The sequence below is a fragment of the Xenopus tropicalis genome, chromosome 5 (assembly GCF_000004195.4).
Source record: "Xenopus tropicalis strain Nigerian chromosome 5, UCB_Xtro_10.0, whole genome shotgun sequence".
Taxonomy (NCBI): Eukaryota; Metazoa; Chordata; class Amphibia; order Anura; family Pipidae; genus Xenopus; species Xenopus tropicalis.
The window spans coordinates 14,342,538-14,367,622 of record NC_030681.2 but is presented as its reverse complement, the minus strand read 5'-3'; the positions used below and the strand labels follow the sequence as shown (position 1 = coordinate 14,367,622).

At 41.3% G+C, this 25,085-nt stretch overlaps 2 protein-coding genes across 3 annotated transcripts; one reads left to right on the top strand and one right to left on the bottom strand.

The window, feature by feature from the left end:
- Positions 1-897: 897 nt before the first annotated feature.
- Positions 898-14,723, top strand: LOC100494905 (putative deoxyribonuclease tatdn3-A). Of its 2 annotated transcripts, XM_012963947.3 has the most exons (10): positions 900-1,042; positions 1,885-1,917; positions 4,079-4,149; positions 6,260-6,341; positions 9,156-9,218; positions 9,564-9,673; positions 10,912-10,967; positions 11,392-11,504; positions 12,017-12,097; positions 14,167-14,723. In XM_012963947.3, exons 1-10 carry the CDS (start codon positions 986-988, stop codon positions 14,308-14,310), a joined length of 810 nt encoding a protein of 269 aa, XP_012819401.1. In that variant the 5' UTR covers positions 900-985; the 3' UTR covers positions 14,311-14,723. The 2 variants fall into 2 exon arrangements, with proteins under 2 accessions (XP_031758756.1, XP_012819401.1); XM_031902896.1 differs by lacking the exon at positions 9,156-9,218 and having other exon boundaries at positions 898-1,042; positions 14,167-14,661.
- Positions 14,724-17,555: 2,832 nt separating this feature from the next.
- Positions 17,556-21,416, bottom strand: spata45 (spermatogenesis associated 45). Its single transcript, XM_002934702.5, has 2 exons — positions 21,095-21,416; positions 17,556-17,817 (listed from the first exon to the last, which is right to left on the bottom strand). Exons 1-2 carry the CDS (start codon positions 21,318-21,320, stop codon positions 17,798-17,800), a joined length of 246 nt encoding a protein of 81 aa, XP_002934748.1. The 5' UTR covers positions 21,321-21,416; the 3' UTR covers positions 17,556-17,797.
- Positions 21,417-25,085: the final 3,669 nt, after the last annotated feature.

The following is a 25,085-nucleotide window of genomic DNA, read 5'->3' as shown; positions in this document are numbered from 1 at the left end:
GCCTTCATAGCCTTCCCCCCAGGTTCATTCCAGACCAGTGATTAGAGACTCAGTCGACGTGCAACAAACAGACGGTCCCAACTCTGCAGGTTTGATATTCCCTCGACTGATAGCTGGACCCATCACAGATACATTTGGGAAAACACCTGTGAGCAGTGATATCCACAGATACACTACTAAATAAAAAGATAAGTTGGAAAAATTGGTTGCCACGGCCAGTGACTGCCATCTTGAATGCTGGAATGAGGCAGGCGTGTATCTGATCCAGGTGGACACTCATACTTACCAATAATAATTAGCACATTTTAGGCAATGTCCACTTATGCTCATATGAGCCCCCCATACACTTTCCACTTTTGGGGAAATGTAGAAACAATGGAAAGGAATGAAGTTGAAATCTCCCTTGTTTGCATGTTAGTAGAAAGTCATGTCACTGACCCCCCTTATGCTTTAGATGGCGCCCCCTCATGGGCAATTCTATGGAAAAACTTACTATACGTTTAAGTTTCCCTTTAAATGGCTTTATGTCACTTGTCCCTTCTCCATCACCACATAACATAACGCTTCTAACAAGTGTTCCACTGTATAACATTTGTACATTGGTTTTTAGTGGCCCCTACGGCCCTAAGACAAGATGCCCTCTCTACCCTGCCCTAAAACAAGGACTGCCATTATCACCAGGCAGAGCAGACAAGTCAGCGCAATAGGCTGCCATTTGCTTCTGTTACAAATCCTCAAATTCCCGCTCAGCTTTGGACTTGGTTGTCAGTGGGCGTGGCTATTATGACAGAAGCCATGGGAATTGGGCTGCGCTTTGTGGGCGGGACGCCATGGCTACTGTCATAATAGCCACGCCCACTGAACATGTGCTCATTCTGCCTCCCCACACCCTCTGCACTGGTTGGCCCGAATAGCATTAGGCCTGCCCACGTCGCACAGTAAGTCCCGCCTCTGACTGCTGGGAAGCGGAAGTGATAGAGAGCAGATGGCTGTGGGCTATGTGGATTGTCACTGTCACATGACAGCTGAGGAGTTCTCTCAGGTAACAGGCAGCAGCACGTTGTGACAAGGGAGACGCCTGTCTGCGTAAAAATAAGGGCTATTTAACCTCTACTGTGGGTGAACTGCAACTCCCACATCCCCCTCAGGGCTGGGGGGTGTGCAACTGTTTTTGCCAGGGTGCTGCTGATTAATATCTAGGGAATTGATGTTTAATTACATTTCTCAGTTTAATTCCCACTGATTGTGCTGATTCCTATTTGTGTCCCGCCTTTCCCTCTATTAATAAATATCCCTGTATTAATAAATATTCTTGCTGTGCGCAGTAGTTTTTCCTAGAGCTGGGCGGTATGACCAAAAATTTATATCACGGTATTTTTCAAAATTATATCGGTATTTGACGGTATTTTTTTTTTCCATGCATGAAAGTGTTAACCCCATTTCCTAATAAATTAGAGAATAATTACTGCAGTATTGAAAATCATAGTCAGGCAAGCGAAGGATCGGCAACAGAAAGTCGTAAGGTAAATCAGGCAGGCTTAGTTTCCCAGGCAAGGCCGCAGACAACATAGCACAGGAGGAGGTGTTTGATAGCTTTAAATACCCCCCACGCATGCGCAGAACCGGCGCCGTCAGCGCGTCACGGACGTGCACTCTTTGACATGTACGTGCGCTTTGACACAGGTCCCGCAGACAACGGGACGCGCGCGACCGGGTCGCACGGGTGAGTACCCTGACACCCCGGTATTGCGGTATCTGAAAAATGAATATAGTTTGAAAAAAAAAAAACACCGGTATTCGGTATTAAACGGTATATCGCCCAGCCCTAGTTTTTCCCCTCAAAACAGATACAAACGAATGACTACGAAATACTTGTCATTTCAGGACACCGAGGAGGTTATTGAAGAATCAAGAAAAGTAGGTTCCCTTCAAGTTTAAAATGCACATTTTTTATAAATAAGGTTAACCCATTACATGCCGTTACCAGGGTGCCAGCGTCGTTAATTCTACACTTCCGGGTCTTTCTTTAACCTTTTATGGTTTAGCTCTGTGTCATAGGCGGAGGATGACTTTTTTGTTTGGGGAGGCTAAAGATGGCCCATACACAGACTGACCTACAGCTAAGGCTGATGCCACATGCAGCGTAGGGCTGATTTTTTCGGCAAGCGGAAAAAAGCTTGCCGAAAATTCAGCCCTACGCCTGCTACTTGTGCCTGCACCCGAATGAATGGGATACGCTTGGGTGCAGGCACATGTAGCCGATATACGCACGAAAACGAGAGAGAATGCAAAGTCTTGCGTTTTCGTGCGTATATCGGCTACATGTGCCTGCACCCGAGCGTATCCCATTCATTCGGGTGCAGGCACAAGTAGCAGGCGTAGGGCTGAATTTTCAGCAAGCGTTTTTCCGCTTGCCGAAAAAATCAGCCCTACGCCGCATGTGGCATCAGCCTAATGTGACACTTAGTGGATTCACTGCTGGTGTAAAAAATTAACCTCCCAACTACCTCTGGCAGTTCCCACTGACTCCCAGGGATACTGTGCAAAAGTGCGGGTGGGGGGGATTTTTTTAACCCTAAAATGCTTAGGATGTAAAAGCATTCATACGTGCACTTCTGTTAGGGGTTCTCTATACATTTGTGTTCAGTTAGGTTAAAGGGGTAGTTCACCTTTAAATTAACTTTTAATATGATGTAGACACTGATATTCTGAGACAATTTGCAATTGGTCCTCTTTTATTTTTAATGGTTTTTCGGTTATTTAGCTTTTTGTTCAGCAGCTCTCCATTTGGTATTTCAGCAGCTATCTGGTTGCTAGGGTCTTATATACCAGGTAGTGGTTTACACAAGAGATGGGAATATGAATAGTTAAGGGGCCTGCATGGAAAAATAAAACTTTAGCTTCACAGAGCAATACTTTTTGGTCAGTGACCCTCATTTGAAAGCTGGAAAGACGCAGAAGCAAAAGGCAAATTATTCAAAAACTATATAAAATGAACTAGGAAGACCAATTGCAAAGTTGCTAGGAATAGGCCATTCTATAATATACTACAAGTTAACTTAAAAGTGAACCTCCCCATTAGATGTGTTTAAGTTAGCTTTATAGAAAGTGAGGCAGCAGGTACTGACATCCCAGGCACATTATATACAGCGAGACACAGTCTTTATATACAAACCCAGCACATTATATGCCATGAGGAGCAGTGGGTACAGATGGCAGATATTCAGGCCCTGGCACTATAACACTGGCACTGATACACAGCATTGGCCCCACTGTAACTTACTATAAATGAAAAAAACAATGACAAAAGTAAAAAAAAAAAAATAGAATGTGCAAAAAACCATAACAAATATATAAAAACACAATGAGCTTTGTCACGGGGGAAAAATTAACTTACCCTCCATCTGTTAGGGTAGGGGATATTATAAATGTCAGATGACAAAAAACAATTTAATTTCAGCTAGTGGGTCAGCCTTTAGAACATATACAGTATAGTACCTGTGTATAGTACCTGTGGGATGAAAACTGCAGCAAAGTTCAAAGCTGGTTCATGGGTAAACTTACAGTCTGCAGATTCTTCTTTTTTAAGTCTTCATTTCTGCAGTTTGCAAAATTTCCCGATCCCTGTCTGCATCTGTGTCTTGATTGGTCAATTTTACTGTCTGTCAAGAAAGCTGTGCTCTGATTGGAGAATATACAAGAAGAAAGATCCAATCAGAGCACAGCTGATTAGAGCAGAACCCGGAGCTTGCAGGGACAGGAGAAGATTTGCAGGACAGCACAGAAACGGAGCCAGGTTTTTTTATTTTTTTATTTTATTTTTTTATTTTTAGGGTGCCAGAGCAGGTTTGGGGAGGCTTAGCCTCCCCAAGCCTTATTGAAAATCCGCCTATGCTCTGTGTGTGTGTGTGTGTGTGCTGTTTTGGACTTTTCTGAGCCACTTGTTTCCAGACAAAACCCAGGGTAGAAAAATAAAAGGTGACTGACACACAACAGGTTAAATTATTTATAGGAATTAATGTAAAATATGTAATCATGTAAAGCACCTGCATGCTGATATGTTTTGGTTTTCTTAAAGGAAATCCAAGCGCTCATTTCTGTTACAGAACATGGGGGAGAATTTGAGAAACTTATTTATCTATCAGACAGGTAAGTGTTATAACACAAAAGGCAAAGTTGTGCTCCATATTAAATCATTAGGTGTACTGCAATGAGGCCGTGACCACTAAACTCATACAGACAAAGACAAGAGGTCCTCTGCATTCACCCATTATCAATATATATAAGGCATAAAAGCTAATGCCAGTGTATTATTGCGATATTGGAAGCTAGAATCGACCCTTTAAGGTGGCCATACACAGGCCGATTCTAACATCCAATATCGGGCCCTTAGACCGATTCGGCAGCTTATTGGCCCGTGTATGGGCACTAGCGACCGGCCTGCCCGACTGACATCTGGCCTGAAATCATGCAGATCTTGATCGTGCAGGTTGGAAAATTAGTCAGATTGGGGACTGCATTGGCTCGTTGATGCGGGCGCCTATACCCGTCATTCTAATTCGATCATTTGGCCCCAGGGCCAAACAACTGAATCAGCCCAATATCGCCCACCCGTAGGTGGGGATATCAGGAGAAGATCCACTCGCTTGGCGACCTCGCTGTGTATGGCCACCTTTAGACATGTTGTGCATTAAGCTACTAGGAAAAACCCTCCTCTTTAAACAAAACAAGGATTGTCCATATACTGCAATGTATTAAAGCTGACCAAATCAGCCATCCCCGGTCTGGCCAGTCCTACATTCACTTTCATCCGATTTATTAAGAATTCTGCTGCATCTTTATACATTTTTTTAAAGGACCTAAATTTTACCTTTTTCAAGGTTTAAGCTGCCAAATGGTTGCCCTTTTATTGGCTCCACTGGGATCACCTGACTGTAGTTGGGAAGGGTGGGAGTTGGCCACTGCTCCAGTATAAACTAAAGCAAAAAAGGGCAAGTTGTTCTCACCAATAAATTTTAAATCATTAGGCGAGGGGTGCAATGAGGTTGTGACAAGGGGGTGCGTAATATCATTAGTAGTCACAGCCAAGGAACTGTGTCCTTATGTCAAGAGGAGGTGACCCATGCCTGGGCTGGCTTTGATGCATTGTAGTACAGGTATCGGACCCCTTATCCGGAAACCCATTATCCAGAAAGTTCCGAATTATAGAAAGGCCATCTCCCATAGACTCCATTTTAATCAAATAAGTCACATTTTTAAAAACTATTTCCTTATTCTCTGTAATAATAAAACAGTACCTGTACTTGATCCCAACTAAGATATAATTACCCCTTATTGGGGGCAGAACAGCCCTATTGGGTTTATTTAATGGTTAAATGATTCCCTTTTCTCTGTAATAATAAAACAGTACCTGTACTTGATCCCAACTAAGATATAATTACCCCTTATTGGGGGCAGAACAGCCCTATTGGATTTATTTAATGGTTAAATGATTCCCTTTTCTCTGTAATAATAAAACAGTACCTGTACTTGATCCCAACTAAGATATAATTACCCCTTATTGGGGGCAGAACAGCCCTATTGGGTTTATTTAATGGTTAAATGATTCCCTTTTCTCTGTAATAATAAAATAGTACATGTACTTGATCCCAACTAAGATATAATTACCCCTTATTGGGGGCAGAACAGCCCTATTGGGTTTATTTAATGGTTAAATGATTCCCTTTTCTCTGTAATAATAAAACAGTACCTGTACTTGATCCCAACTACGATATAATTACCCCTTATTGGGGCAGAACAGCCCTATTGGGTTTATTTAATGGTTAAATGATTCCCTTTTCTCTGTAATAATAAAATAGTACATGTACTTGATCCCAACTAAGATATAATTACCCCTTATTGGGGCAGAACAGCCCTATTGGGTTTATTTAATGGTTAAATGATTCCCTTTTCTCTGTAATAATAAAACAGTACCTGTACTTGATCCCAACTAAGATATAATTAATCCTTATAGGAGGCAAAATAATCCTATTGGATTTAATTACTGTTTAAATAATTTTTTTAGCAGACTTTAGGTAGGAGATCTGAATTACGGAAAGACCCCTTATCCGGAAAACCCCAGGTCCCAAGAATTCTGGATAATGGGTCACATACCTGTACTATATGTCACCCTGAGAATGAAGCCTAATGGGAATGTGCTTGAGCTGAATGTGATATTCCTTATTCATATTGTTAAACAATATATTTCTGGATTTTAAAGGTACCCTAATTTCATTATGCCGTGTTTTGGGATTCATCCAATTCAGAACACTGTTGATGGGCAGCGCAGTGTGACCATGAAGGTAAGACCTTTCCCCCTGGCAGCCTCTCTCTTTCATTTAAATGGGCAATGTGCTGCCTGTGGCAAACACTGGCACTATCCAGAATAAATTATTTGGTAAACTCCCAAGTTTGGTCCCCATTTGACAGAACCATAGGTAGAGCTTTTCCCTTTCAAAACGCACTTTGTTTTATAGGTGTTAAGTACTGGACTGTTCTAAGCTCAGACCCATGTGAGATATTAACAAACATGGACATTTTGTGCACTGCAACCCCTGTGGCATGACTAGTAGAAAGTGCTAGACTGGGGCACCTGGGCCCCACTAGAGAACCTGACCTCAGGGGCCCCTGTATATGCACACAAGGACTTCAGGGATAGCTGTCGTGCACTGTCTCTCAGACTTGTGCATCAACAATGAAAGAGATGCGCACAACTTGAATTCTGTGCGGTAAGTGTTGCCTGCCTGCAGCATTAAAGGAACAGTAACACTAAAAAATGAAAGAGCTTTAAAGTAATAAATATATAATGCACTGTTGCCCTGCACTGGTAAAAATGGTGTGTTTGCTACAGTAACACTACTATAATTTATATAATAAGCTGCTGTGTAGCCACGGGGGCAGCCATTCAAGCTGGAAAAAAGGAGAAAAGGCACTGGTTACATAGCAGATAACAGATAAGTTCTGTAGAATACAATAGTGTTTTATCTGTTATCTGCTATGTGCCTGTGCCTTTTCTCCTTTGAATGGCTGCCTACATGGCTACATAGCAGCTTATTTATATAAATTATAGTAGACTTTCTGAAGTAAACACACAACTTTTACCAGTGCAGGCCAGCAACACATTATATTTTAGTTACTTTTATACACTTTCATTTTTTGGTGTTACTGTTCCTTTAATAAAACAAGCATGGTGGTAGGACAGTGGTAGTGCGGTACATCAGGAGTGGTGCAGATGGGGAAGACTATGTAGCAGTCACAGGGGCCCAGCTGTGGCCCACTGGGTCTTCCCCTGGGATCCAAGTGGGCCAATCCGGCTCTGCTAGTAGAATCAATCTCACAATATGCCTATGAATACATGATGTACATAGTGGGACAAGCAGAAAGGAGGGTTCTTCTTAAAATCCTTGTCTCCTGAACATTTGTGGTCAAATTGCACTGGAAAGATCTAAATTAGGGGGGAAATTTGCTTCCAAACCAAAATGATATATCCTTCCCTTTAATCATTTCATTGCTATAAAGTTGTAGTTTTTCCGGATACATGTAGCTTATGATAAGATTTATTTTTAGCCATCAAAAAAGTATGAATGTGAGGTTCCTTGTGAAACAGTGGGGATTAGGATGTTTTCCGTGACTACAGTAACAGTAGGTGTTTCCTGAGATCGTTAGCGCCTGATATTTTATCCTCAACGATCAAAAGATTTTTTGGAAATGATTGCGATAAAGTTAAGGTCACGGTGTTTGATGTTAATATGCAAAGAAAATGGGCTCTGCAAGTCCCAGAGAGCCAAGTGTATTTCTAAAGGCATCCCAGGAACAGTGTATACAGTTAGAAGATTAACTAGAAGGGAAGTTTGAAAACAAACTTCATGTTGGGTTGAAAAATGTGTCATGAAATAAAATCTGATCTGTTGTTGGCTCCGCCCACTTTTTCTAACCTTGGACCCACAGTTATATAGTAAAAACCACTGTGCAAAGTTTGGGGACCCTGGTTTTAATAGTGTCTGAATGGCTGCAATTTAAATTTCCCCACTGCAGTTACCCAGTGACTAACTCTGCAAAGTTTAGGGACCCTTGAGTCGAAGTCACCCAGTGACAGTGGGCACCCTGGCATAAATAGTGTGAGAATGACAGCATTCTGAACCGCAGTTACCTGGTGCCTAACTTTGCAAAGTTTGGGAACCCGGTGTTATTACTGTGAGAATGGCAGCAGGTTGGATTTCCGCCAAGTCAATAGGTAAAATATAATTGACTGTTTACAGCTCCGCCCACTTTTGGGCATCCAACAATCATCATATTTTCATTCAGGCTGAGCCCATGACTTTGTGATTCAAGTTTGGGGAGTGTAGCCTCAAAGCTGTAAGATTGGCAGCAGTTTCAATTTCCCATAAAAGTCAATAGGTGAAATTTGATTGGCTGTTGTTGCCCCCTCCGACTTAGGGGGCATCCAACAAATGTCGTTGTTTTATTTGTGGTGACTCCATTATTATGTTATTCAAGTTTGGGGGGTGTAGCTTCAAAGCTGTAAGTGCGGCAGCAGTTTGAAAATCTTCCCTGTCAAAGTCAATGGGAAAATTGGGGGGTTCAGAGCGGCGCCACAAAAAGACGGGGGGCGGGATAATTTAGAAAAGCACAAGCAACCTGCTCCGCTATAGGGCGAAGAAGTGTGGGGAGTTTGGGTGTTGTACCCCTAAAACTGTAGGAGGAGGAGCTTTTAGAAAATTGGGGGCGCTAAGAAGAAGAAGAAAAAGTGGAAGAATCAGCTGAAGTGGAAGAACAGTCTGTGGGGTTTTCAACCCAACACAATAAAGCAGTTTTGATTGCCACAAGAGGATCGCAGTGATTGCAGCTGGCTATTTGTGGCCCTGTAAATGAGGAGCCTTGTGTGCCATAAGTCCAAGATGTATAAAGTAGGGAAGCACCGAATCCAGGATTGGGATTAGGCCAAACTAATCTCTATATTGTTAGAACCCCCTTACGGCTTAAATAATGACATCTTGTGACAGAAGTTCCCAACCTGTGCAATATAGGAAGTCTAGCCCTGGCACACTAACGGGCAGATAGAATCACATTAGAATGAAGTGCAGCTGTTCATACTGGATAACATTTCTATTCTTTAGGATCTGGAACCCACCCTTATGCAGTTTGAGAAGTACAAAGATAGACTGGTGGCTATAGGAGAGGTAAGAGGTGTTATAATATGGAAGAGATAAATACGTTTCTTTGTGGCTAGGGGTGCTGAATTAGTGTTAGGGCTATGTCACACATGGTGTGTAGGTCATGAAAACTCCAAAACTCAAAATAAAGTAGATCCTCTTAAAAATGTGTTACATGTATATGTATTAGCAATTTTTTTTTTACTCTCTTACAATGGGGGATGTTTTGTCCAATATATACAAAAAACAATTTTCCTTTCTCTAGAATGTAACTCAGCATTATTGCTTTCCTATACCACAGTGTTAGTGTATTGGGGCTGTATTATAACAGACACTTCCGTGGCTGACAAACAGTTCTGTTCTTCTGTGCAGATTGGCTTGGATTTCACTCCTTGGCTCGCACCCACCTCTGAACAACGAGAGGAGCAGCTTAAGGTTTTTCAGATGCAGCTGGAAATGGCAAAAAGAATGGACCTGCCTGTGTTAGTACTGAGTGTGTGTGTTTGCGTGTGTCTGTTGGACTACGTTTTCCAGTGGAATTCAGCAGCCAGTAAGAGGGATTCGCAAGTGAAATATGGAAAGCCAGAGAATGTTCTGTTATGAGTCTGAAATAGATTGTACTTTTGTTTGTTTGCATATTTGCTGCTGTGGAGCTAATACTTTTCTTCCCATTGGGTGGATAAGGCTCGGAGCACACACATGTACAGTAGTTAACCCAGTGTGTCCATATCTGATTTAGTCAGTCCAGGCTGTAGGGTCAAAGAGATTTGCAGCTGCCATTTTAATGCTGCCATTTTGCAGAGGCTTAAAGAAGAACTAAATCTGAACAAATAATGCTATACCCTCTTGAGCTTCTGTTCCTGCCCAAATCATGCACAGCTCTTAAACACTGGTCTGTCCTTCTACACATGCCCCTGACTCCCCACCTTCTTTTCTCCTGGTTCACAGCACATGCTCTGGGCTGCTATCGGGTACCTGAGCTTAGGGACCAGCTCACAATATACTGTATATTAACAATATAAATTGCTCTGGTGCTTATTAGTAATTCAGATTCACACTCCATGGCATCCCAGAAACCAGTGCCCTGTCTATTACAACTGTCCTGTCCTGTAGCAGTAGATGCTGTGACAGATGAAACTTCACTTTCTGCTAATTTGTTGATTATTTCTGGAATCCCTAAGCTTAGCTTCGTAGGAGCAGCCCAAAGCACAATGAGCATTTGCAGTGCCAGTGACTCTAAAAAGATAGCCTAACCAGATGGGAAGAAGGGGATTTCCACTCTACATCTTTGAAGGCCTGGGTCACTACTGTTACAGGGCTGCTGAACCTTTGGACTGGTACAGTAAGATCAGTATATAAAATACAGCATTGTTATCTATGTTATTTATTAGACTTCTCCTGTAAAGTGATTGGCTACATCATCTAGTATTACAGCATGGTGAAATGTGGGATTGGTTTACAGAGCTGTTCATAGGCACTATATACTGTAGCTGCAGCCACTTGGAATAATGCATGACTTCAGGAGACAGAGTTTATGAGAAAGGGTGACTCTTTTATTACATCCTAAGAGCAGTTCTGGGTAACCATCTTTTCATATAAAATATTATTTATAATGGGGCAAAGTGCAAAAAACAAGGCAAAGCAGAAATGTTATATCTGGATAAGATCATTTCCTATAATGTATTTTATCAGTAAGGGGAAATATTATTTCCACCTACAGAAATGTACATTCCCGCTCAGCTGGAAGGCAAACAGTCTCTTTCCTTAAGGAACAAGGTAAGAATGTCATGCTGAGAACTGACAATAGATTGTTTCTATTTGTCCAAAAATAACCGACGAACAGGATTTATATTATAGGAAAGTTAAACCCATTTCCTAGGTACATACTCTATATACTGCTAAGTACAATATATAAGTATATTCATTCTGCACTTTGAATCATATTTATCGGGATATTTCATTTATTGTTAGAGTCAGAGCAACCATATTGATTGCATTGCCCACCAAGGTAAATTTAAATATGCCCATTAGCCTAAATAACTTGATGGAATGCGTTCCCCTTTAATTTGACAGGGTTAAAATGTTCTCTGTGCTGTTCTTAGCTAAGAGATTCTGCTTGACACTTGTTTCCATATAGAATTGAGTTCATTTAACTCCCACGTTTATATCAGTAAATAACTGGGCTCAACATGTCTTTCAGGTTCTGAGAAGGTACTGCTCCATAATTTTGCTGGTCGGCCGTCTACAGCCTTGGAAGGAGTGCAAGCTGGATACTTTTTCTCATTTCCCCCTGCTGTCATAAGAAATGAACAAGTAAAGTGCAATTATCAGTCATTTGTTCTCTGGGCTTACACTTGCTTTAACGTCTGTGGGGCTCATTTATTATTGCTGTGTTTACAAATGAAAAAAACACTATGGGGTGTAATATAGTGCCCCTTGCTTCTGGTGCAACTGCTACACTGGTGTAAGGAACATGGAAATAAATATCACTGGTGATGTTGCCCTTAGCAGCCAATCAGCATTTAGATTTGAACAGTCACCTACATGTTAGAAATCAAAAGCAAAGATCTGATTGGTTGCTACGGGCAACATCCCAGTGATATTTATCTCCAAACTTAGCAAATGGTCTCCTGCATCTTGTGCATGGTAGTCTGCATGTAGGTGACAACAGTTCTGTATATCACTTTATAGTTAATCCTTCTGTTGTTGCAAAGATTTGCTCCTCAGTTTGTCAGTGTTTGGGATTTTCTTGAAATCAGTGGAGAATTGATTATGTCTGGACTATCAGTTCTGTTACAAAAAGTATGTTTAAAAATGTCTTGCAGAGAGCAAAACTAATTAAGAAGATCCCATTGGAAAACATTTGCTTGGAAACTGATTCTCCATCTCTTGGACCCAAAAAAGAGGTAGGTGGATGAGGTGTGAAACAGTGTATCTGTAATTTCCCTTGGTATGTGCAAAAGAGGACAAACCACCCTCCTTGATCAGGAAGCAGGGCCATGAAAGCTGATCAGGGGGCTTCCAGTGTGCATACTCCTGGTTAGCAATCACAGCCAGGGAGCATCAGCACTGCAAAGTGAAATATAATGCTGCCATTAGTTTAATAGTGTCACTATCAATTCACCCTTATGGGCAATGGCACACAGGGCAATTGCTGGTGTTTTACCACACATTTAATTTCCAGCTAAGTCGATAACAAAATACCCACAGTTGCCCCTCCATTGGCTTAAAAGGAGATCACTTTGACCCTTCACTGGTCAGGTGATTATTATATCCAAACCTTGGGATTGACTGCATGCCATTTGTCTGCCATGTAAACCAGAAGTGATCAGACCCAGACTGGCAATCTGGGGATTGTGGGAAATGCCAGAGGGGCTGCTGTAAGATGCCATAAACAGTTGCTGTTTAGTGGGATGGTGGGGGGGGGGGGGGGGGGGCAGTTTGGGCCTCTGTGAATATAAAATGCCAGGGCCTATTTTGTATTCCAGTACAGACCTGGAAAGGATAATAAGTATTGAGATAAGTAGAAACACTTTCTTTTATGACATGTGTTATTGTCTATTTCACATGGAAATGGCTATTAAGGAAAGCAAATTTAATTCCAGTAATTTGGCTGTGCACATGGGGATAAAATTATACAGATGGTGTCTGGGTTTTATGACATTTAAAATATATAGACCAATTCATGCTTCCTTGGTTTCCTTTAATAGCATCTATGCCATATCCTAATCTGTTGAGTGCTTTCACTCTCACTGTGTTGTTGGTGCAAAACAACGGTTTCTATTTATGGTCCCTGATGCCCTGCTTATTGATCTTTCCCTCTTGTTATCCCACTCTATCATTATAAACACAGACACAAGCTAGCAATGCTGCAACTAGCTCTAACCAGTGCAGACTCCATCAGAGCCTTGGTGTCATATTATTCCCATGTCCCTTAAATTTGAACTTCAGCTTTCATTTTCCTTGAATGGCACAGGCTGAGGGCCAGGTGGGGCCAAAAATGTGAAACCAGGCATTTTTTGGGCTAATTTAACGGAGCAGGAACAAAATAACGCAGGCTGAGAGCAGCGGAGCCAACGCTCAGTGTGCCCTCAGCCTAAAGGATGCTGGAACCCATCTGTGTTTTTGGTATAATCCTGTGGGAATAACACTGTGAGCCATAATTATGCTTACAAAAATGTCCTTAACTTTTAGTCACTTGTAAGTTAAGCATAGTAAATTAATGTGAATAGATGTGTTTGTGCGCAAGGTGGTATGCCAACACTTCCCAGCTACACTTAAACTGCCCATTCTTTCCTCCTTTGGCACCCTGAGGTTTGTTCAGCTGGTTAGATGTGTTTAACTATAGCACAATGGCTTGTGTGCCCCAGACAAATAACTACTGTACAAGGAGGGGGCCGGTTACTTATACTCAAAAGTGATACATTGTATGGTACCTAGGGAGGGAGAGGGGCTCATTGGCATGGAACCTACCTGTCTAACTTGTATTCACAAAAGCCTTGAGAAAGTTTGGGATTGGTCTGAAACAGCTGCCACAGAAAATCTGGGATGCATCAATTGGCTATCCACAGCTCACATATATGCATATATATAACTGTATATGTATAATATATAGATATTCGTGTGTACATTGGTGCACAGCGGGAATCATTTAAAATATAACTTTTATGAAATAATTAATACATTACAGATCAGGCCAACATTTCGACCATGTATAAATGGATAATATATATATATATATATATATATATAATAGTCCTTCTGGTGTCTGCACATGATGCCTTAAAAATTGCATGAGGCGGAGTGCTCAGTCAGATCATTGTATATAAAATATATTTTCAAAAATATAGTTATGGAAACTTAATGCCTTTATTGTAAGCACATTGCACAAAAATCCGACGTTTCGGTCTTTAGATTATATTATATATTATCCTTATATAAATGCAATATTTCATTTACTTTTCTACTCTTCTAGGAACGTAATGTGCCATCCAACATATGCCATTCCTGTGAGTATATTGCTTCCATTAAAGGACTTACAGCAGAGAGAGTTCGGGAAGTGACAACGCTCAATGCCCTACGACTTTTCCCAAAAGTTTTCTGTAATCTTCAGAAATAATTGTTGATTACAAGTCATGGCATGTTAGACTAACTCACTCTAACCAAGGTGAGTACTGTGGAATAAATATACATGACTATGTAGCAGCGGCATTCTGACACATATCCCCCGAATGCTGGGTGTTCCTAAGAGACTGTGAAAAAGGAGCAATAATGATAAGTAATGACAAAGGCAACAATGGTAGGAAAGTACAGTGTGTTTGCTGCCCATGTCATTTTAATGCTTGATATGGAAGTGAGCCTGCTGGTGGGGCAGGGAGATAGTGAATTCAATATAAAATTCATTTTTTGTTAGTCTTGTCAACATGTTTAAAGTATGCTGTCATTTCTAAAGATTTTTTTTCCACTTTTTACTTTTGCTATTGGTTACTTGGCTGGTCAGTGGTTAGCCCTATTAGGAAGCGCAGTGTGCAAAATCACACACAAGTTTGAGGCATCTGCGCGTGTCCATTGCAAACACGGTGCACAATGTGACCGAGAATCAACCATTGGAACAGCAAGGGCTCAAAGCACGTATATGAGTAGTAAGTGCGACACGTCCTTTCCGGTTTATTCAATTCTGTACCTGTCATTACACTAAGCTACAGAGTGTTACAGGAATGAATAAGCAGCTCATAATGTAGGCAGAAGCAGATTTGTATAAAGGAACCTTGCCTTCTACATCATAGAAAAAACTGCCAAATTCTATTTTTTTATCATTTCTCCTGCTTTATACTATTTATACCAATGCTCTCTCCTAATCCCTTTACCCACTTTAAAGGAGAAGGAAAGCCTAAGTCACTTGGGGGTGCCAAAATGTTAGGCATGCCCAAGTGACTTTAATTGCTTACCTCTTACCCCGGGCTGGTGCGCCTGTTGAGTGAGAACAGCACCAGCCCGGGGTAGCTGCCAGCGCTTCCTTCTTCCGCTTTGGCACATTGCACGTGCGCAGTAGAGTGAAAAACCGAACATAAACAAGAAAGTCGGCTTTTCACTCTAATGCGCATGTGCCGGCCCAGGGATTTCGCCGCAGAAGAAACGCGGAAGGAGGAAGTGCTCGCTACAGCTACCCCGGGCTGGTGTAGTTTTCTTCTAACAGGGGCACTAGCCCGGGGTAAAAGGTAAGCGATTAAAGTCACTTGGTGGTGTCTAACATTTTGGCACCCCCAAGTGACTTAGCCTTTCCTTCTCCTTTAAGGCAGAAATTAAATACTAGAGCCCTGAAGCAAAACCCTACCTAGGACAGAAATGTACCCAATGTACATGTACCCAAATGTACCTCAACACTGAGTGCACTCAAGAAAATCATACACTTATTAAAAAATTATAAAAATATTCTTGATAAAATATATAAAAATGAATATAATCCAATTATACTGAAATGAACAGTGCACCACACAGGAATCTATAGGACTGATGCACAGTTTTATTATACAGATATGGGACAGGATATCCAGAAGGCTTGGGTCCTGGGGTTTTCCAAATAAGGGGTCTTTTTGTAATTTGCATCTTCATACCTTAAGTCTACTAAAAGAATTATTGAAACATTAAATAAATGCCCCCAATAAGGGGTAATTATATCTTAGTTTGGATCAAGTACAGGTACTGTTTTATTATTACAGAGAAAAGGGAATCATTTAACCATTAAATAAGCCCAATAGGGCTGTTCTGCCCCCAATAAGGGGTAATTATATCTTAGTTGGGATCAAGTACAGGTACTGTTTTATTATTACAGAGAAAAGGGAATCATTTAACCATTAAATAAGCCCAATAGGGCTGTTCTGCCCCAATAAGGGGTAATTATATCTTAGTTTGGATCAAGTACAGGTACTGTTTTATTATTACAGAGAAAAGGGAATCATTTAACCATTAAATAAACCCAATAGGGCTGTTCTGCCCCAATAAGGGGTAATTATATCTTAGTTTGGATCAAGTACAGGTACTGTTTTATTATTACAGAGAAAAGGGAATCATTTAACCATTAAATAAACCCAATAGGGCTGTTCTGCCCCCAATAAGGGGTAATTATATCTTAGTTGGGATCAAGTACAGATACTGTTTTATTATTACAGAGAAAAGGGAATCATTTAACCATTAAATAAACCCAATAGGGCTGTTCTGCCCCCAATAAGGGGTAATTATATCTTAGTTGGGATCAAGTACAGGTACTGTTTTATTATTACAGAGAAAAGGGAATCATTTAACCATTAAATAAACCCAATAGGGCTGTTCTGCCCCCAATAAGGGGTAATTATATCTTAGTTTGGATCAAGTACAGGTACTGTTTTATTATTACAGAGAAAAGGGAATCATTTAACCATTAAATAAACCCAATAGGGCTGTTCTGCCCCCAATAAGGGGTAATTATATCTTAGTTGGGATCAAGTACAGGTACTGTTTTATTATTACAGAGAAAAGGGAATCATTTAACCATTAAATAAACCCAATAGGGCTGTTCTGCCCCAATAAGGGGTAATTATATCTTAGTTTGGATCAAGTACAGGTACTGTTTTATTATTACAGAGAAAAGGGAATCATTTAACCATTAAATAAACCCAATAGGGCTGTTTTGCCCCCAATAAGGGGTAATTATATCTTAGTTGGGATCAAGTACAGATACTGTTTTATTATTACAGAGAAAAGGGAATCATTTAACCATTAAATAAACCCAATAGGGCTGTTCTGCCCCCAATAAGGGGTAATTATATCTTAGTTGGGATCAAGTACAGGTACTGTTTTATTATTACAGAGAAAAGGGAATCATTTAACCATTAAATAAACCCAATAGGGCTGTTCTGCCCCCAATAAGGGGTAATTATATCTTAGTTGGGATCAAGTACAGGTACTGTTTTATTATTACAGAGAAAAGGGAATCATTTAACCATGAAATAAACCCAATAGGGCTGTTCTGCCCCCAATAAGGGGTAATTAAATCTTAGTTGGGATCAAGTACAGGTACTGTTTTATTATTACAGAGAAAATATGCATTATTTGATTATAATAGAGTCTATGGGAGATGGCTGTAATTTGGAGCTTTCTGGATAATGGGTTTCCAGATATTGGGTCCCCTACCTGTATATATGTGTTTATACTTGCAGGGTGTATGGGAGTTCCTTACAATATTCTGGACCCCAGTAATGTCAAGCCTTGCTAGTCATAAATAGGAAATTGGAACTAAGAATGGAAATTACAGTTATAACCAAGGGCTAATAGAGAGGTGGAGCAATGTATTATAATTTGTGGCCTATTAAATCAATTAACACAACAATTTTATTATGGCAGCTTTTATTCCTGAGAATGCCAAGCTCCTTAATGTCACATATCAGAGGGAGAAAATAAATAGCCATAGGGTAAGGGGATAACACTTCAATCCAGGTGGTAAAGCAATGAAAATATCACAGCACCCAGTCCTTTAGTGATGATGCCATAGGGAGTTCCATTTAGCACCATTTGCAGGATCGTGCAGAGAAGCCCAAAGTCGTTCCTTTAATCTCAGCATCAAATTCCACTTACACTAAATGTCCTTTCCCTGAAAGAGAAATAAAATATATGTTTTTCAGCATTTGAAAGCATTAACCTAGCCAGTGAGGAGCAAGAATTCCCATCTATACTTGTTACTGATACTTTCTATGAGTTATTGGATATGAATTCTGTATTACAGATATGGGACCTGTTATGCTGAATGCTCAGGACCTGGGGTTTTCTGGATAAGGGGTCTTTCCTTAATTTAGATCTCCCCGTTTTGTCTAGTAAAAAATCATTTAAACATATTAACCCAATAGGATTATGCTGCCTTCAGTATGGGTTATTTATACCTTAGTTTGGATTTAGTAAGAGGTACTCTTTTGTTTTTGCAGAGAAAAAGAAAATCATTTTTGATTAAAATGGAGTCTGTGGGAGATGGCCTTCCCGTAATACAGAACTTTCTGGATGATAGGTTTCTGAATAACAGATCCCAGATTAACCAGATTAATAGTAGCATTTTGTTGTATTGATCCTAACGACTAAGACACAAGAGTTCCATAATTATTCATGATATGACGAGGAGTCAGAACCAGCAGAGCAGAGAATATAAACAGCCAGACAGATAATAGCAATTACATTAAGTATAACTTTAAAGAAACTGAAAATATTTAATGAATGGATATTGGAAAGTTTCTTAGAATGACATTTTGTTTCATTATGTACAAAAACTGTTTTTGGGTGGAGTTCCCCTTTACAGACAGAAAAAAAGTGCTTGCAATGTCTGGCCATAAAGTATGGAGGAGGTACAGTTATTTGAGCAAAAGAAAAAAAATTTTGAGCTGGAACAGAAGCAGCGGATTGGTTAAGAGTAATGGCAGATGGGGCATTTTGTCGCCCAAGCAATTGCTAACCCAGTGAGAGGGTAAGAAGAAACTCCAAATTGCCCCAGAGTTGTTTCTATGGCAATCGTCTCGCCTAACTAAATTGTTAGGGTAACAAAATGCCCTGAATCAATATGGACCCTGAGCTTCTGAATAAAAAGTGAAATAACTGCACTAATAAAAATGAAGACCAATTGCAGACTGTCTCAGAATATTACTGTCTACATCCTACTAAAACTTAACTCAAAGGTGAACAACCCCAGTGACCCTGTCTGTGTAACTGCTGGACTAGTCCCAGCCATACAATAGCCTGACACACACAGCAACAAAGGACAGGTAGCAATTTAAATGATTTATACTTTAGTGCCTATTGTCTGCCACAAACCCTCTGGGGTATCTGTTACCATGGCGCAAACATGGGGGTATTAACTCCTGCCAATCAGAGTTATTAACCCTTAGAGTGTTATTACCTAGCAACCTCTAGCACACATCCCATTCTTCTCACTCCTTAACCCTTTCCTCACTGAAAATATTTCTCCAACATATCCAACAGCTACATACTATGTGCCCAGCCCCTTTAAATTGTAAGCCCTTGCGGGCAGGGCCCCCATTGCCTATTGTATCAGTTTGTCAGTTATTATGTAACCTTATGTACAACACTGCAAAATATGTATTATATGTATTATTTTAATTAAAAAATCTAATTTTAAGCCAGCAGCATACAAGCTGGCAAGAACACCCAGAACGTCCAGCATATTTTGCAGGCGACTGGACTAACCCATGTGTGTCTGTATTTCTCTCCCCAAGAGACTATAGAAACTCACACATGGTTTAGACCAGGGATCCCCAACCTTTCTTACTCGGGAGCCACAGTCAAATATAAAAAGACTTGGAGAGCAACACAAGCACCATAAAAGTTCATGGAGGAGCCAAATAAGGGCTGTGATTGGCTATTAGGCAGCCTCTATGCATCCTATCAGCTTACAGGGGCTTTATTTGGTAGGAAATCTTGTTTTTATTCAACCAAAACTTGCCGCCAAGTCAGGAATTCAAAAATAACTCCCTGGTTTGGGGGCACTGAGAGCAACATCCAAGGGGTTGGGGAGCAACATGTTGCCCCTGAGCCACTGGTTGGTGAGCACTGGTTTAGACTAACACAGGCTTTGTGTCTGCAACTTATACATGAAAACATTTCACACAAAGAAAATATGACCGTTCCACATCTGATACAGAATGGTTTATGCATACTTTTATGCAGTAGTATACAGTCCTAGCATCTTGGGGGGGCCCCAGGTACCAATCTGAGGTTCTGGCTGATGAATAAATGCCGTATAAAACAGGGTTGAATTGGAGTGTGCCTCTACACCCCCAGGGGCCCCTTATGCCCAACAACAACATCTTCAACACGATTGGGGGAGGGGCCCAGTCAAACTCTAATGTATATAAATATAACATATATATTACATTTGTGGGAGCCTCTGGAAAGGTTTGCTTTTTGAGCCCACGAATTAGTCATGCTATCGACCAGGGCTGGTTTCACGGTTAGTGGAAAATGGGCATTTGCCCCCAGAATTGGCATTGGCATGGGGGGATGCAGATAAAAGAAGGACTTATATTTTATAACAATTGTGTCCAACCTGCAAAAAAAAAAAATTTGGACTTAACATTGTAATATAAAAATGAGCCATCAGGGGGATATTAGTAACAGGAGCAGGGGAGCGTGGTGCCAGGAAGAAGCACAGACAGCAAGGTGCCCGCTGGAGGAGCTTCACTGACAAGCTTACTAATCAGCTTCAGTGTCATAAATACTGCAAATAAAATATATGCTTTGTTTGATTTGAATTCACTTTTAGGTAATCTGAATGCTTTGATTTCAGTTGTTCTGTAAGAGAGCCAGAATGTTGGTTTTAGGGATGCGCTGAATCCACTATTTTGGGATTCGACTGAACCCTGAATCCTTTGTGAAAGATTTGGCTGAATATGAATATAAGCCAGAAAAGAGTTAAAAATAACCACGTGCAAAGTGCGCGTCACATGATTTTTCGGTTTGGCCAGGACCGTGGATTCGGCCAAATCCTGCTGAAAAAGGCCGAATCAGTGCATCCCTAGTTGATTTTTCTGAGCAAATCTAAATTTTGGATTTGGGCTATGATCTTACAAATCCATATATACCTGGATGCCATAAAGTATGGTTTAATCATGGGCTCCACATGCCCAAGCGCGGAATGAGTGGTAGGCAGCAGGGGCAGCTGCCTTGGGTTCAACCTTTTTAGATAAAGAGAGGGCACAATTGCAGAAAATGTTTATTGTATCGATACCAGCTCTTATCTGTCCTCTCCCATGCTGGTTTCTACAAGACAAACGGTAAGTGTTTTTGCCTTGGGTACCAATCTCCCTGGCCTGTCTCTGGAATTTAGCCTGGTTGGTACCATTCCTATACATGAAATTGGATGTTCTTACCCGTGTCAGGGAAGTGCCTCTTCTCCCGGTGTTTTGGGGTGATATTTGCCCATGTGCTCCTGCCTTCAGTGGCTCGTGGGGGCTGCAGGTTCAGGGAGCTCTTGAACTGGTGAGGATAATGCCTTCTCTCCGCCCTGGCAAAGTATTGGGTAGGATCCCTCTCCACCATGCACCACGTCTCCCGACTCTCATACAGTTCCTGCAGGGTTTCATCTGCCTGAGCCATCTTGGCTAGTCTGCAGGTGTGATGATCTACTGAGTGGCCCCGGCTAGTGTTACTCTGCTATTCTCTCTGGGTACTGCATGTCATTGTGTCCCGTTGCCATGGTAGGGAAACAGAAGGTGACCAAAGCAACCACTTTTTCCTCACCTAAACTGGCTAAATAGGGTGTCATTATATTGTCACCGGTTAATATTTATACTGTGTCTGTGTGTACATTTCATTGTTACTTCTTTTTTTTATTTACAATATGATCCATGCACTGAGCCCTAGTCACTCGGTATCAAAGAGTTCACTTAAGAATGAACTTTTATTGGGTTTGTTTATACATTTTTGAGTTTTTTTCTACTTCAAATAAACTCACATTTAAAAAAAAAAAAACTTGAATGTTTGCTTAATTATTAAAACATCTGAATATAAAAAGCTGGTTAAAGTAACTTAATAGCTCAAATTTGTGATTTTACAACCTTGAAATAAACTCAAAAAACTTGAAAATCTTGAATTGAAAATTAGGCTTGACATTGCCTAGGACAACTCCCATTGACTTCTATATAAACTCACAAGCTTTTAGATGTTAAAGTTTGACATTCGAGTTTTTGGAATTTTTTTTGCACAATTTGAACATTTGAATTTGAACCATAATCTGAATATTTTGAGATTTAGCACAAAATAAATTTGAATTGTGGAAAAACTTTAAATGTAAACATTCATAAATCATCCCCTTGCAGATAGCAGTATTCTGCTTGAAAAACTAGTCTTTTGTGCTTTTTGGATTATTTACATTTACACAGTTCTACAACTCTCTTCTATGTGGTTGCTAGGGCTTATGTGTCCTAGTAACGGCAGCAGCTGGACAGAGGGATAGGAGAGGACCTGAAAATAAAAAAGGATAAAGCAATAAAAAATAAAGGGTAAGAAAACAAATGAAGCCTCCAATCTGTATTTTGGTTGCTGAGGATCAGTGGATTCTAATATAGGAGGTTGAATAAAGGTGAAGGTGCTGAAATTGTGGATTTAAAATTTACTTGGTTTTAGAATGATTTTCTTTTGATAAGATCATACAGAATTCAGATTTAATTTGAGGCTAAATCACTAAATATATAGATTTTCATCATTTGCATAGAGCAGTAGCACATGCTGCCATATAGAGCAGTTTAGGTTGAAGACACACGGAGCTACTTAGTAGCAGCTACTTTGTCACGGCTACTAAACACCAGAAAATCCCCTGCCATAGACAATACTGAGAGTTGCCTCTGCTAAAACACACATAGAAACAGTTATCAGTAAATGATCAGCGCTGTCTGTTTTAGTAGCTGTGACAAGTAGCTGCTACTAGTAGCTCTGTGTGTCTTCACCCTTAATGCAAGTAGTAAAAGTTGCAAACAGTTGTATCTACCGGTATAGACTTTAGTCTCCCTCTAGAGGCCTGTTGAAGAACTACATTAGCATATAGCATTGGCTTCCAAACAGTGTAGCAGCCACCCTAGTGGGGTCCCAAGCACAGGGGTTGTATTCAATGGGCAAAAGGGGCATTTGCCCAGGGCCCATTAGCACACATTTCATCCTGCAGAGGTGGCAGACCCCTCATTATAATCAACTTTGCACTGTGGTTATTGCCTTTTTTCTTGTGGCATCACCTTTTTTTCATATTTACCACACACAACGTTTGGCCCATCAGAGCAGTTACACAGGGTGCCACTGGTTTAGAGCCACAGACACTGCTGCTGGGTATAAAGCTGCCTTTCTAGTCTCAGCTCCCTCCACAAAAAACACATTGGGGATTTACAGATAATCCCTATCATGTAACATATACAGTGTCATAGTGCCCAAGGGAGACTGTGGTCTCTACGGCAGGAGAAGCAATGAGTGATGTTGTTGATTTATGTGGCTATGTTAATGGTAGCACCCCTCAACCATGCCCAGATGATCCCCCAGTCAGACATTTCTCTCATTCTCTCAGCTGTGCCGAATATACTCTGGCTCTGAAACCTGAGGGCCCCCATGCAGTACTGTTCCACCCCAGGGATCTATTCTGAGAAGTGGGGCACAGAATGAGCATTTCTGCTACAAACCTACTATTTCTTGCACTAGAACGGAGCGCTTACAGATTGTACAGATTGCCCCCACTCTGCTGCATCCCAGTTAGGGGAGTGGGTGGGCAGCACAGGAGGATCACACCATAGCACACAAGCTTGGGAGCACAGGGGGGCCATAAGGGAGCCATGGGGAGCCCAGTGCTTATAACCAGCTGTGTACAGGGGTGAGGGATCCCCAACACCTGACAATGTTGCTCAATGTACTAAGTGCTACACGTTTAATCATTGCAAGTGGCTATCATTAGGAATCACTGGGGCCCATACTACTAAGTTAGCAGGGCCTTTCCCCCAGGGGCTACATTTATTAACCAATGAGTCATCTGGACGGAAACCCTGTGAACAATTAAAATGGGGCCCCAATTAAAAAGCAATGACCCTCAGACACACAACAACACTCCTGATCCACCCCATTATGCTATATACCAGTCCTGTTTACCACAACCCTCGCCCCATTCACAATCACCCTTTTACGTCTCTTTGGGCCTTGACTGCTGAACCCCCTGTACCCCTGAGATGGTGGTCCTGGTCGCAAGGTACAGACTGCAGTTTGCACCACCAATCCAAAGAGGGGACTCAGAAATGTACCCTCATATACCAAGAGGGCACCTCCTCTGATTACGGCCGCCCAATGGTACAAAATGATGTAGAGAGGAGATGTTAAAGGGTCATGGAGTACCTAGACACCCTTGATGTTTGCTACGTGCAATGGCACCAGTTACATGTGGGTCCAGAATGGCCCCAGAACTGCTTTCATTGCCCAAAGGTCCAAAATCAGCAATTGTGCCACTGCCCCTCTCCCTTCTCCTCCACTGCCCTCTCTCTCTCTCTGCTGAGTTACCTGTGAGACCGAATTAGGCTACAAATTCCACACCTTATGTTTTGCGCTTCTGTACCAGCCCAAGGCAACCCCAGCCCTATAGCAGGGAAGGTCTGCGCCTCTGTAGATACCCCAGTATCCCCCCCCCCATCTTCTTTTGGCTGATTCTCTGTGCTGCTGGCACTTCCCTGGGCTTAGGGACTGACTGTATATTATATATATAACTGAAACATCACAGTTAATTAGTAATTCAGACACACAGTACCTGCAGTTCAGAAATGAGTGCATTCTGCATTAAAACTTAACCCTCTAGCATCAAACAAACCTTATTTTCAGCTTGCTGACTTCCACAGACCCTTAAGGGTACATTCTTGACAGAGCACACTGAGCATGTGCAGTGCCACTGACACTCAAAAGATGTTCTAACAGGCCTGGATCATTACAGCTGTGACTATGGCCTAGTACAGTAGGGTGGGTGTAGGTAGGTCTATCCATGGGGGTGCAAGCAGGGACCCACTGAGTAACATACTGGGAGAGGACTGTGCATACTGTAAATACATAGATTATTGGGCAGGCTGTTACACCTGGGGCTCTGTGTGGGTGAGGGAATGGCCCCTCCTACACGGTACATAGTTTCTGGTGAATATTTGTGTTATCTGATACCCAGCTATGTAATAAGGCGCATTTTTTATGCTTGAATGCTTTGTTGGCTGTATGTTGCATTCTCCCAGGAGTCACCCCGGCACCCACACACATTATTATATATATTATTCCCCTCAGGGGACAGAGCAGCTCGTACAACCACGTGACTGGGCACTATTTGCGCATCTCTTACAGCGGATTCGGCGCTCACATCGA

Excerpts from the sequence above, each read along its gene's own strand:
- LOC100494905 (XM_012963947.3), top strand. The coding sequence starts at position 986 with ATGGCTGTGGGCTATGTGGATTGTCACTGTCACATGACAGCTGAGGAG. Across the intron at positions 9,674-10,911 it reads AAAAGAATGGACCTGCCTGT|AAATGTACATTCCCGCTCAG; the intron begins GTTAGTACTGAG and ends TTCCACCTACAG. Across the intron at positions 10,968-11,391 it reads CTCTTTCCTTAAGGAACAAG|GTTCTGAGAAGGTACTGCTC; the intron begins GTAAGAATGTCA and ends CATGTCTTTCAG.
- spata45 (XM_002934702.5), bottom strand. The coding sequence starts at position 21,320 with ATGGCTCAGGCAGATGAAACCCTGCAGGAACTGTATGAGAGTCGGGAG. Across the intron at positions 17,818-21,094 it reads GAGGCACTTCCCTGACACGG|GGAAAGGACATTTAGTGTAA; the intron begins GTAAGAACATCC and ends TTTCTCTTTCAG.